The sequence below is a fragment of the Myotis myotis genome, unplaced genomic scaffold (assembly GCF_014108235.1).
Source record: "Myotis myotis isolate mMyoMyo1 unplaced genomic scaffold, mMyoMyo1.p scaffold_m19_p_5, whole genome shotgun sequence".
NCBI classification, from domain to species: Eukaryota; Metazoa; Chordata; class Mammalia; order Chiroptera; family Vespertilionidae; genus Myotis; species Myotis myotis.
This window is the reverse complement of record NW_023416357.1, coordinates 54,111,528-54,124,340: the sequence shown is the minus strand read 5'-3', so window position 1 is coordinate 54,124,340 and position 12,813 is coordinate 54,111,528. Positions and strand designations below refer to the sequence as shown.

Below are 12,813 nucleotides of genomic sequence, written 5' to 3'. Positions count from 1 at the left end.
TTAATTGACTATGTAAGTGGGGATTTATTTCTGGGCTCTATTCCATTGGTCTGTGTATTTGTTTTTTGCCAATACCATACTATAATGATTATTGTAGTATGGTTGATATCAGGTTGTATGATACCTCCCACTCTGTTCTTCCTCAAGATTTCTTTGGCTATTTGGGGTCTTTTGTGGTTCCATGTATATTTTAGGATTAGTTGTTCTAATTCTGAGAAGAATACCATTGGTGTCTTAATAGGTGTTGCATTGAATCTGTTTATTTCATATAATAAGGACATTTTTAACAATATTAATCTTTCCAATCCATTAGCTAGGTATATTCTTCCATTTGGTTGTGTCTTATTTCATTTCTTCTTTGTATCATAGTTTTCAGAGTATACACTTGTTTTTTTAAAAGACATTTTCAACATCATGTGCTCCCTGCTTAGTTACCTAAACAGTAGATTCTCAAAGAACACACAATGGGGAAAGAAACTATTTTTGCACTGCCTGATCCATAAAACTAATGCAGTTTCTTCCTTTGTCTCCCTCCTATATTTTTCTCCATCCTGAGTTCTAGTGCTCATGTTGTGAGGGCATATCAATAACCTATGGTTTTCATGAGAAGTGCTGTGTCTGTTCTGAGTGCTATAGTTTAAGAAAGCTACAGATGTATTGATTTGGATGTGATGAGAAGACATCTGCTATGAGGAATGTCAGAAACCACACTTTGTAACTGGTAGTTGAAGCAACTAGTGATGTTGAGCCTAGAGAAGAAACTAACATGACAAATGTCTTGGTTTCTTATAGGATTATCATATAGAAAGTTTATTCTATGCACATCTAGCCTACATCTAACACCAATACATGGACACTACAAGGAAATTTATTCTGAGCAACAACAGGCCTCTATCACGAATGAGTAGACATTACAAGGGGATATATTCAACAGGTTAACAATTATTAGGATTGGCAATACTTAGCAATGGAATCATATGAGGCCAAAACACAGTGAGTCAAGTGACTGTCCCCAGAAAAAGCAACCTTGTAGGAAAGACTGTGTTCAGTCCATAATACACAAGACAGTTTTTGACTGCATTGAAAGGATAGGAGAATCTTTATGTGCCTCAGAGAGAAATTTGTTAGTGGCATTCCAGGTTATAATTCTTTATATATTTTCTTGAATTCACTTGATTTTATACAGTGGCTCTACAGAACCTTTACTAATACAAATAATTAAGAAGACTTATGTTAAATGACTTGGAAACCCAGGATCCATTTATTCATTAATTCAGCAAACATATTTATTGAGTACCCATTGTGCCTCAAGCACTACTGTTCTAGGCTCTGGGGATAAAACTGAGAATGAAAATGTATTAATACCTACCCATAAGAGCTTATGTTTTAGTGATTACCTAAAATTTATAGATGAATGTGTAAAGAATTAGTATGAATTCTAACCAAAAATAATTTCTCTTTACATGTGTTGATGACGGCCAAATTTGCCTTAATTCACTACCTGAATAAATAATTATCTCTTAAAAATACATTTTAATAGAATCATAGTCATCAATTATAATTATATCATCTTTATAAATATTGTATCAATTTCAAAAATTAAAGGGAAATATTTCCTTCTCTGGAAGTCTTTCTACTTTTCTGGTGAAAGAAAAAATATGGCTCATATTTGATGCATTTTTTTTTTATTCAGGAACTTGAATCTATAGTTACCATGTAATTCTGTCCAAAATTTATTTCTTGAGTTACTAAAGCATTATTTATGCTTTTGGTGTCTATCTGGCTCATGAATATCAAATAATTCAGTAAAATATATAATTTTCAAAATGTAACATTTGAAAAACCCTGATTGATACAGTAATATCATAAAGTCACTTTAAATATTAGGGAAAGTATGTTAGAGGTGGTTAGATCTATAGACCTCTGTTTAGAAATGAAAACAGTGAGGTAGAGTGACTTTCCAAGGCTCAGAACCTGTCTTCTGACCTTTAGGGGCCTGTCCCTCCACCTCTCCACACAGGCTCTTTTTCTCTGCCATTTGAATAGACTGTAGACTTGCTCAGGTTTATTAAGAAGACTGCAAATGGCCTGTGCTGTTGTTCCCGACACTAGTGTTCTCAAAGTAAAGTTCCTACCCCTTCAGGTCTATCAAATGCAAGGTGTCTGTGTTACCATCTGGCTCAAGTTCCCAGTTCTACTATGGTGCAGCTAAATCCTAGCAAGCAGATGACTTTCTAGTTTTCACTATTAAAATATGCATTACCTGAGGACCTTAGTCAATAATTAACTTTCTGAGTTTTGTAAGGTATTGATCTCACTACACAATAATGTGTTTTGAGCACTTACTGGATGCTAAGCAGTGTGTTAAATCCTTAAAATGTTTCAGCTCTTTAATTCTGACAACCTCTCAAGTAGATCCTCTTGTCATCCCCGTTTTACAGAGGAAGAAACTAAAGGGAAAATATGCATGGCACCAAAAAGTATAAGGCTAGTTAGCCTCAGGAGTAGGATCTGGCTCTCAGCTACCATCTGACTTAACAGGACCTTAATGTAGCAGCAGCTGCCACAGACCCAGAAACGTCACTGATCTGTCCAGCATTATAAGAGCCTGGTGGGGATGTGGGAGAGTCACACTGTATAGCCAATGCTAGTTATTTGCAAGGCAAATGCTCTTAGAATGGTTCCTTCTGCCCACCTAGGTGAGTTCTTAATCTAAGGTGTCTCATAATTTTAAAAAAAAATCATTTATATACTTAGAGAAGTAGGTAGTTTTACAAGATAATAGAAATAGACATTTAAAAAGTTTCTCTGGCAAAATTATTCTTTTTTTAAAAGAGCTTTTTGATTTCTATGGTAATGCTGAATGGTAAGCCAACCCTTTTTTTACACTTGTTGGTAGCAGTGCTTTTATTCATAATGTGAAATCTTTGAGGCTCTCTTGTATAGACTTGGTATTTTCATCTGCCTATTATGCTTGTGACATTGTATTATCCAAGTGAGATTTTTTTTAAAGTCCCTGATATTAAATAGGGATTCTTTCTTTATTATCAAGGCAGCTAGACCAGCTATTTCTGACAATGTAGTCTCATTTTGCTGACTTTTTTTTTTACTTTATTTTGTTCAACCTAACAATAATTTCACTGAAGGAGAAAAATTAAAATTGCCTCATGGACAATGTAATGATATCAGTTTTTTCTTCATAGAAATGAAACAAAGTAAAACTCTTACCTGTGACTTTCCAGAGGTCACTTGTGCTTTTAGAAAAATGCCTACCAAGTTTTAAGGCTTTGTTTTCAAGATAAATCTTTCCATTCTGAAACATTTTGTTTGTTGTGTGTGTGTGTTTTAAAATGGAGTATTGATAAGAGAGTCCATTTAATGAAATTTAGAGCTGACTCATCTTTTTTTCTCTCTTCTCTCTCCTCCAGCTCTTCCTCTTTGTTGTGTGGAACTTTGAGCTCTACATGATACCGCTGGTGTTGTTGTTACTATTGACATGGAACTACTTCTTGATAATATCAGGGAAAGATAACAGGCAACGTGATACAGTAAGTCTCTATTTACTTAATTTGTCTGTGGTTTTGTTCTTATTCCTAGTCTCTCTGATAAGATTAACATTGAGTTTGGTTTTTACAAACCAGAAATTCTGCCCATAAATACTCAGTTTGGAGAAAAGTTTTTATCAGTTCAGAACTAACAACTCTTTCGTTCTAACACAATAGAAAATATTCACTATTTCAACATTACTCATCTTGATAGGAACAAAAGTCAGGAGCACACCGAAGGATGAGCTATGATTTTTAACTATAAATGAGTTCTTCCAAATGATTATTTCTTTCATTCTCTTTGTTGTTATTTTTTGTGTTAATGAATTCTGAATTAAGACATAATATCACAAAATTACTAGTGACCAGACCAAATGAAATGTATTGTATTTAAGGCATTTCTCTGTTGTTTGTCATTGGAATGAAGGAAGGATTGATGATGGTTGTTGGCCTGGAAAAATACATAAAGTACCTAAATTCAATAAACATTCACAGAACTATAGAAAACATACTTCTCTGTGTCAGGGTGTATCAGGATACCTGCTCAAGGATAAAGAGCTTTCACTTAACTTAGGGGAAGTTATACTGAACCCCTGCCCTTTCTGGCATTTTTGAAAGTTTTTAGGATGTGTGAGACTACCTTCTTTCTCTGGAAGAGAGTTTTAGCTGAGAAGCAGAAGCTAGTCACATAATTACATTTGTTCTTCTGCCAACCTTCATTCCTCTTAGATTATCTCAGTTGCTATATCCTTAGCAAACATACAACTTCAAAAAGCTTTCTCATATGTAAATAAATGGGGGGAGGGTGCTACTTTTCCAAGTAGGACATTTGTAATTTGATAACTCCATAGACAACTATTGACAAGAATTTATAGTTTTGTAAAACATGAGAAAACTTGGTAGTTATATGTCCTCATCAGATTACATAGATTTTTTTTTTTTACTTGCCATTAAGAGTCTCCATTTGATTTATAATCAGGACTTTTTGCCAGCTACTGTGTCCATAATAATGCAGAAATAGTTATTTGATCATCAGCTTAATAGCATTATGTGATATCTATATGTATAAAAGCCTAAGCAACCTTTACAACCAGACAACCGGATGACCAGCCAATAGCTATTATGTGTACTGACCATCAGAGGGCAGATGGTCAATGCAGGAGTTGCCCCCTGGTGGTCAGTGTGCTCCCACAGCAAACCTCCTGCATTCCCTTCCCCCGGCCGGCCGGCCCTGGTAGGCCCTGATCGCAGGTCAGGCTGAGGGACCCCACCCGTGCACAAATTCATGCAGCGGGCCTCTAGTGTTATTATGTTAGCACCATAATGGTTACAAAGACATACCTGTGACAAAATAATTTCCCTTTTAAATAACACAGCAAAGCACACTTTAAATTATAACACAAGCAAAACATACTTCCAATGATAACACAAGCAAAATATACTCTTTAAAATAATTTTCTTTATCAAAATAAATGAAAAGTCCTGATGCACAACCATCAAGTACATGGCAAAGTCCAACAACACCATTGTTTGTATATCTCACTAGATTATAAATGTGAGGGAGGACAGTCTGTTCATCTTTGTACTTGCCACTGTCTCTAGCACGTGTTTTGCAAATTAAAGATGCTCAAAACATTTTTTATAAGGTTTAACAAACTAAATGTGAGGTTGCTAATAGAGATTTTAATGGATAGACAGCATCAACAGACAAGAAGTTATTATTATTGGCAAGGATTTTATGGATATATTTTTAAATTGCACACTGAGAGACAAGCCCCAAATGCCATAAGCATTGGTGTCATGGGGACTCAGATACTTTTGTCAATTAATACGGAATGTTTTCTTTAAGAAAATAAGACTGTCTCAGACAATTGCTTTCTTGTCCCATTTATTTCTGGGAGATTGTTGAGGGAGAAGAATAACTACTTTTCATTCAGTTGCCTTGAGACAAATTTGCAAATAAGATTATTTGCAAATAGAAAAAAGTGGTAATTTAGTTTCAGCTTCCTAATCCTATAAGGGGGCATATCTTCAATATGTAGTCATTAGTTTAAGTATTCTTGGTGAAAAATTCAGAAACTATAGACTTTTCTTGTTATCTTCTCTTGAATATACCTGCTCTAGCTGGAAAGGTTCACTTCTAGAAGGGAAATAATAATATATAATGTATTCCCTTGTACTTAAAATTCCCTAAGAATTTTTATAAAGCTATTGAGACATTATATATTATGTAAGTTTTTCTACTTCCTTTTTTCCCCCCAAAATATAACTCCAAAATAGTATTTGTCAAATATTTCCTTTTAGGCACATCTCTAACAGACTCCCCCTTTAAGCTATGGACAACATTTTATTCCCAGCACAGCCCACTGTGAAACATTGAATAGTCTAACTTTCATGGAATGCCAACTACACCCCATAACTCCCAGTAATTGCCTTTTATTTGCCCCAAACACACATTTCCACATATTCTGTTCTTTCAAGGCACCAGAGCAGCAATCACAGCGTTTCATTCAGCTTCTCATTCACCGGCTCAGTTGAGACCTTATGTAACTCTTAAATCCAATTTGTCTAATTATGTGTTTCTGCCGTACCCAGCTGTGCATTTGAGCTGGTCGCTCCTTTTGAAAAGAAACCTGGATTATACTTTGCCGGTTACAGATTTTATACATATACACATACACATTCACGTACACGTACACATACACATGAGCATACACATGCACACACATACACATACATATGCACGCACACATATTCACGTATATTCACACATCTGTAAATTAAGGTAAAGTGTTTGTAGGGTTGCCATGCTGTGCTTAAGAGAACCTCCAGCACAGTGCATAGCCCTGGTAGAATAGTATTTTGTCCTAAGTCCTTATTGGTATCCCAAAACAATGCAGAATTTTTTCAGCTTGTGTGAAAATTTTAGGGAATGTCTGAAGTGCATTAGTCATACTGTTGGCTTATTCCAAACTGTGTAACTTTCTTTTGGGGAGGTGGTGGGGGGGAGGTGGTAGAGAGAAAGAGAATATGAATGAATTATAAACAAATTTTCTGTCATGAAAAACAAAATCGTCTGTACATTCAGCTGAGAAAATTCAATTAGGGTGAAAATTGTAAAAATATATAAATCAAAATGACTTCCTGGTTTGTATAGCAAAGAGAGGAAAGGAAATATTTCTTACTTAAGAAGTTAAAAAGAGAAAAGAGCCCTCCCTTGAGAGAGGAGAATCCAGCCTCAGAGAATGAACGAAACGGGTTAGCCAAGCAGAGAGGGGTCCGTTGCACCCCCTGTGAGATGGGTATCACTATCACTACTTTACATCCAGGGGAACAGAGTAGAGAGGTTCAATAGCTTAGCCAAAGGCACACGGTTAGAAAGTAAGAGAGGGAGTGTTAGAACCTGTCAATCTGTGTGACGTGTGCACTGTACTCCTTACCACCAGTCAGTCCCATCTCCTCTTGGGGTTGTGGTTTGCTACATCCTAGGTCTCCCTGGGCCCCGTTAGAGCAGGTTTCTCACTTGAGTTACAGAAAAGCACTTACTCTACCTTGCAGCAGACTGATGGAAGGAAAACCCTTATTTCCCTCACTCCACCACCCCATATCCTTCTTACCTCTCATACAGCGAAACAGAGCAGATATTTGTTAAGCAACTTTTATGTATCAGGTATTCTACTAAGCCTTTTAGAGACATCACCTCTTTTTTTGTTTGTCTTTCAATTTTATTTTTAAATGTATTTTTTATTTTATTCATCACCATTTATGCCCTATATGCCCTTTTCCACCTGCATCTACCACCCACCCTGCAATCACCACACTAGGAGACATCATGTCTTTTTACTCTTTACAATAAGTGTATCAAGTAAATTATTCTAAGTGGTGTTATCCTCATTTTACAAATGAAGAAATCAAAGACGATAAAGAAGAACTCCATAGAGTAAGTGGGGATGCCATGTTCTGAAACCCTGGCTATTCCCATGCTACAGGCTTGGGCATGACTTTCCCAAGGGATCATTTTCTAAGTGCCCAGACCTTTACATGGAATCCCAGGTTTCCTGAAATTCCTTTTTATGAGGTACCCAGTGACCTCTCAAGAACTAGTGCTATTTATCTGTTTGATCCCAGGTGACCCCAATAATTTCAAAAACATTCCTGACCTGGAGGACTACCTTCCATCCACCCTGGTAATCATGGGAGGAGTAATTAAAGCTGAATCCTTCACATTAGTAAAGAAAGTCTTTGAATATCTCTGACATACAAACATTTTTCAACAGCACTTTTAAATTACACTTCAAAGGAACATTCGTTTTTAACTGTTATGATATTCTTCCCACATAATCTCAGTTGCCCAATCAATGAAGGCATTAAAACTGAAGAGTAGGGTAGATCAATGAAATCATTTCTGACTCAGGATCTAACTGTGACACAAATGGAGCCAAAGTCTGCTTGCTAAAATACTTAGTAAATACTGAAGGGTTTGCTAGCTCCCTCAAATGCCAAAAACCTTGGTGCTGCTTTTCTCTGCTTGAATATTGTTTTTTGTTGGATCTGTTCCAATTAGGCCCAGAGCACTTATCTCTAGAAATGCATACAGCTTATAAAACGTAATTTTTTTCTCTTTTAAATATATTAATTTAAGTATATTAGGGTAACTTTGGTTAATAACATTATATAAGTTTCAGGTGTACAGTTCTATAATACAACATCTGTATATTGCATTCTGTGCTCACCAGCAAAGGCTCTAATCTTCTTCCATCACCATATATTTGAATCCCTTTACCCTATCAACCTCCCCTTCCCCTCTAGTAACCACCATACTGTTGTGTGTATCTGTAAGGGTTGTACTATTTGTTTGTTTGTTGCTTTCTGTTTTATATCCTACGTATGAGTGAAATATTTTTCTTGCCTTTTCCCACCTAACATTTCACTTAACATAATACTCTCAAGATGCATCCATGTTGTGGCAAATGGCAATATTTTGTCTTTTTTATGACTGAGTAGTATTTCATTGTATATATGTACCGCATTTTATTCAATCATCCACTAAAGGATACGTAAGCTATTGCCATGTCTTGGCTATTGTAAATAATGCTGCAATGAACATAAGGTACATATATCCTTACAACAAGTGTTTTCAAATTTTTCTAGTAGACACCCAAAAGAGGGATTGCTGGGCCATGTGGCTGCTCTATTCTTAATTTTTTTAAGAACCTCCATACTGTTTTCCATAGAGGCTGCACCAGTTCATATTCCCACCGGCAGTGTACAGGGTTCTCTTTCCTCAACAGTCTCTCCAGCATTTGTTATTTCCATCCTATTGATAGTGGTCATTCTAATAGATGTAAGATGTATCTAATTGGGGTTTTGATTTGCATTTCCCCTATAGCCAGTGAGGTTAGGCATCTTTTCATGTATCTGTAAGGCTTATTAGGAAAAGTATCTGTTCAGGTCCTTCGTCCACTTTTTAATTAGACTGTTATTGTTGTTGAGTAGTATGAGTTCTTTGTATATTTTGGGTATTAGCCCTTTATTGGAGGTATTGTTTGTAAATATCTTCTCTAATTAGGCTGATCGCCTTTTTATTTTGTTGATGGTTTCTTTTGCTGTGCAGAAGCACAGTTTGTTGTAGTCATAGTCATTTATTTTTGGTTTTAATTCCCTTGCATTTGGGATCATGTTCACAAAAATCTCTGAGAACAAGGTCCATAAATTTAATGCCTATGTTTTCTTCTATATATTTATTGTTTTCAGGTCTTATATTCAAGTCCTTAATCTATTTTGAGTTCATTTTTGTATATAGAGTTAGATAGCAGTGTAGTATCATTTTTTGTATATGGCTTTCCAATTTTTTCAACACCATTTATTAAAAAGGATTTTCTTTCTCTGTTGTATGATTTTGGTTCCTTTGTCGAAAATTAGTTGCCCATGTATGCATAGGTTTATTTCTGGACTTTTAATTCTACTCTATTGGTCTGTATACCGGTTTTTCTGCCAATAACATATTGTTTTCATTATTGTAGCTTTGAATTCATGGAGTGTGATACCTCTGGCTTTGTTCTTTTTTCTCAGGACTGCTATGGATATTCAGAGGTTGTTTTGGTTTTTTTTATAGTCTTATACAAATAGGATTTTTTGTTTTATTTCTTTGAAAAATACCATTGGAATATTGATGGGGATTGCATTAAATCCTGTATATTGCTGCAGACAATATGGCCATTTTAACTATGTTAAATCTTCCATGAACATGGAATATCTTTCCATTTCTTTGTGTCTTCTTCAGTTTCTTTTAACAATGTTTTGTAGTTTTCAGTGTATAGATCTTTCACTTTCTTAAGTTTATTCCTGATAGTTTATCCTTTTTGTTGCAATTGCAAATGGATTGTGGGTTGTTGTTTTTTCACATTTTTTTCTAATAGTTCATTGATAGTATATAGGAATACACAGATATTTTTGTATATTCATTTTCTATCCTGCAACTTTACTATATTTGTTTATATTTCTAATATTCTGTGGTGGAATCTTTAGGGTTTTCTATATAGAATTATGTCATCTGAAAATTATGACTGTTTTACTTCTTCATTCCCTATTTGGGTACCTTTTATGTCTTTTTCTTGCTCTAGCTAGAACTTCCATTACTATGTTGAATAACAGTGGTCAGAGTGGGCATCCTTGTTGTGTTCCTAATCTTAAAGGAACAGTTCTCAGTTTTCACAATTGAGTAGTATATTACCTGAGGTTTGTAATATTTGATGAGGTACTTTCCTTCTCTATCCATTGTATGGAATGTGTTCATCATAAATGGGTGTTGTATCCATGGTGAAATACTTGAATAAATGAATTATTGAATAAGTGAAATATTCCTAGCAAAACCTAAAGAGACTGGCCGAAGCTGAGCTGAGAAGAGAGGACTCCTATGTAAAGCACTTTGGATGTACAGTCAGACCCTCTGAGCTTCATCAGGGCTTTATCATTCAGAGATAGTGGCATAGACCACAGCCTCCTGTGTTTGCATCTCAGTACCAGAAGAGAACACATACTCACTCTTAAACAGAAGCAGCACTGAGTCATACAGCCTGTAAACACATCTAAAAATGGATGATCACTCTCTTCTTTTTCCTGCTTATTTCAAGAGCAATTTTCTCAATTTTTTCAGAAGGTCACCAGCTTGCAAAAAATACAAGGACATGAAAAAAATGAGACCTTTAGCTTTCCAACAGAATCACTAGCATAAAGAAGTAGAAACCAACAGCCAATCAGATGTCAGCAGAAAAGTTCATCCGCTGTGACCCCTTTCAAAGCTGTTCACCAACTGCTTAGCTATGCCAACTGCTCACTGTACAGATTGGTCTCCCCACACACTGATGACCATCACCTCATGTCCCTGGACATGGACCAACAGGCTTTCCACATTTTATCCATTCTTTGCCACCACCATGCTACCATCCTCCCTCTCAGTAAATGACCAGGCCTTCTACTTTACAGAATCCCCTCAAACTCCAGCCCCTGAAACCTCCTTAACGTAGGTTGCCGATAAACCTATTTTTAGCAAATAAAAATTCAAATGCCCTTTTAAGTAAGAATTTCAGATAAACAATGGGAGATGTTTATCTATCTACACTAATAAAAGAGTAACATGGTAATTGGCGTACGACTGCTACCCTTTTCATTGGCTAATCAGCGAGATATGCAAATTAACTGTCAGCCAAGATGGCGGCCGGCAGCCAGGCAGCTTGAAACTAACATGAGGCTTGGTTGCCTAAGTGACGGAGGACTCCAACGTTCCCCGCCTGCCGCTGCAGGCCTCTGAGCCGGCAGTTTAAGAAACATTGTAACAAATACCACCGGACTTCAGCCAGCAGATTCGCAACATTGTAAGCAAAGGCCAGAAACCTACTTTCAGCCATGGAAGCCTAAGAGCTGGAGCCAAGCCTCAAGGTAAAGCTGGCCCAGAATAAAAAATAAAAAAAAGAAAAAAAGGAGCGGTTGGGAACTTCAGTCACTCCCAGCCTAAAAACAGCCCTCAGCCCCTCACCCAGGCTGGCCAGGCACCCCAGTGGGGACCCCCACCCTGATCCAGGACACCCTTCAGGGCAAACCAGCTGGCCCCACCCATGCACCAGGCCTCTACCCTATATAGTAAAAGGGTAATATGTCTCCCCGCACCAGGATCAGCGTGACAGGGGGCAGCGCCCAAACCCCCTGATCGCCCTGCGGCTCTGTGTGTGACAGGGGGTGGGGCCCCAACCCCCTGAGCAGCCCTGCTCTGTGCCTGATAGGGGGGAGCTCTCCAACGCCCCCCCCCCCCCCACGGGCCCTGCTCTGTGTGTGATGGGGTAGAGCCATAACCTCCCCATCAGCCCCGCCCTGAGTGTGAGAGTGGCGGTGCCCCAACCCCCTGATCGGCCCTGCTCTGTGGGTGATAGAGGGCGGTGCCCCAACCCCCTGATCGGCCCTGCTCTGTGGGTGATAGAGGGCGGTGCCCCAACCCCTGATCGGCCCTGCTCTGTGGGTGATAGAGGGTGGTGCCCCAACCCCCTGATCGGCCCTGCTCTGTGTGTGACGGGGGCAGCGCCCCAACCCCCGATTGGCCCTGCTCTGTGCGTGACAGGGGGTGGCGCCGCAACCTCCCCATCGACCCTGCCTTGAGTATGACAGGGGACGGTGCCCCAACCCCCAATCGGCCCTACCCTGAGCATGACTGAGGGTGGCATCGCAACCTCCTGATCCGCCCTGCTCTGTGCATGACAGGGGGTGGTGCCCCAACTCCCCAATCGGCCCTGCTCTGAGCCCGACCAGGGGCTGCACCTAGGGATTGGGCCTGCCCTCTGCCACCCGGGAGCAGGCCTAAGCCAGCAGGTCGTTATCTCCCAAGAGGTCCCAGACTGCAAGAGGGCACAGGCCGGGCTGAGGTACCCCCCCTCCCCCCGAGTGCACAAATTTTTGTGCACCGGGCCTCTAGTACTACAATAATAGTCACCAGTTATCTGAAATTCCTCCTGTATTTTTTCTGGCAACATTACTCCAAATTATTTGCTCTTGTATTCTTACCTCAATACCTATAGGAAGATGGTAGTTCGGAAATAAAATTCTGACTGTCTTCATCTTCTACTTTGGTCTTTCCACAACACCTTCAAGCATGACATAGAAGATTCCTTATGAACAGGCTCCAGCCAAACCATAGCTGCAGCTTTATCTCACCTGTATTCCAGGAGAATCATTTGTGTGTGTTTTGTTTTTTAGTCCAGAATGAGCAAAATGTGGGAGT

General features: G+C 38.4%; 1 protein-coding gene across 10 annotated transcripts in view; it reads left to right on the top strand.

The window, feature by feature from the left end:
* The window catches only part of MCTP1 (multiple C2 and transmembrane domain containing 1), a 491,422-nt gene that overhangs the window by 399,828 nt on the left and 78,781 nt on the right, over nucleotides 1–12,813 (top strand). For all 10 annotated transcript variants that reach the window (XM_036308587.1, XM_036308586.1, XM_036308588.1 and 7 more), the window contains one exon: nucleotides 3,429–3,548. In XM_036308587.1, the coding sequence (XP_036164480.1) occupies nucleotides 3,429–3,548 (120 nt within the window). The remainder of the gene's footprint in view (nucleotides 1–3,428; nucleotides 3,549–12,813) is intronic.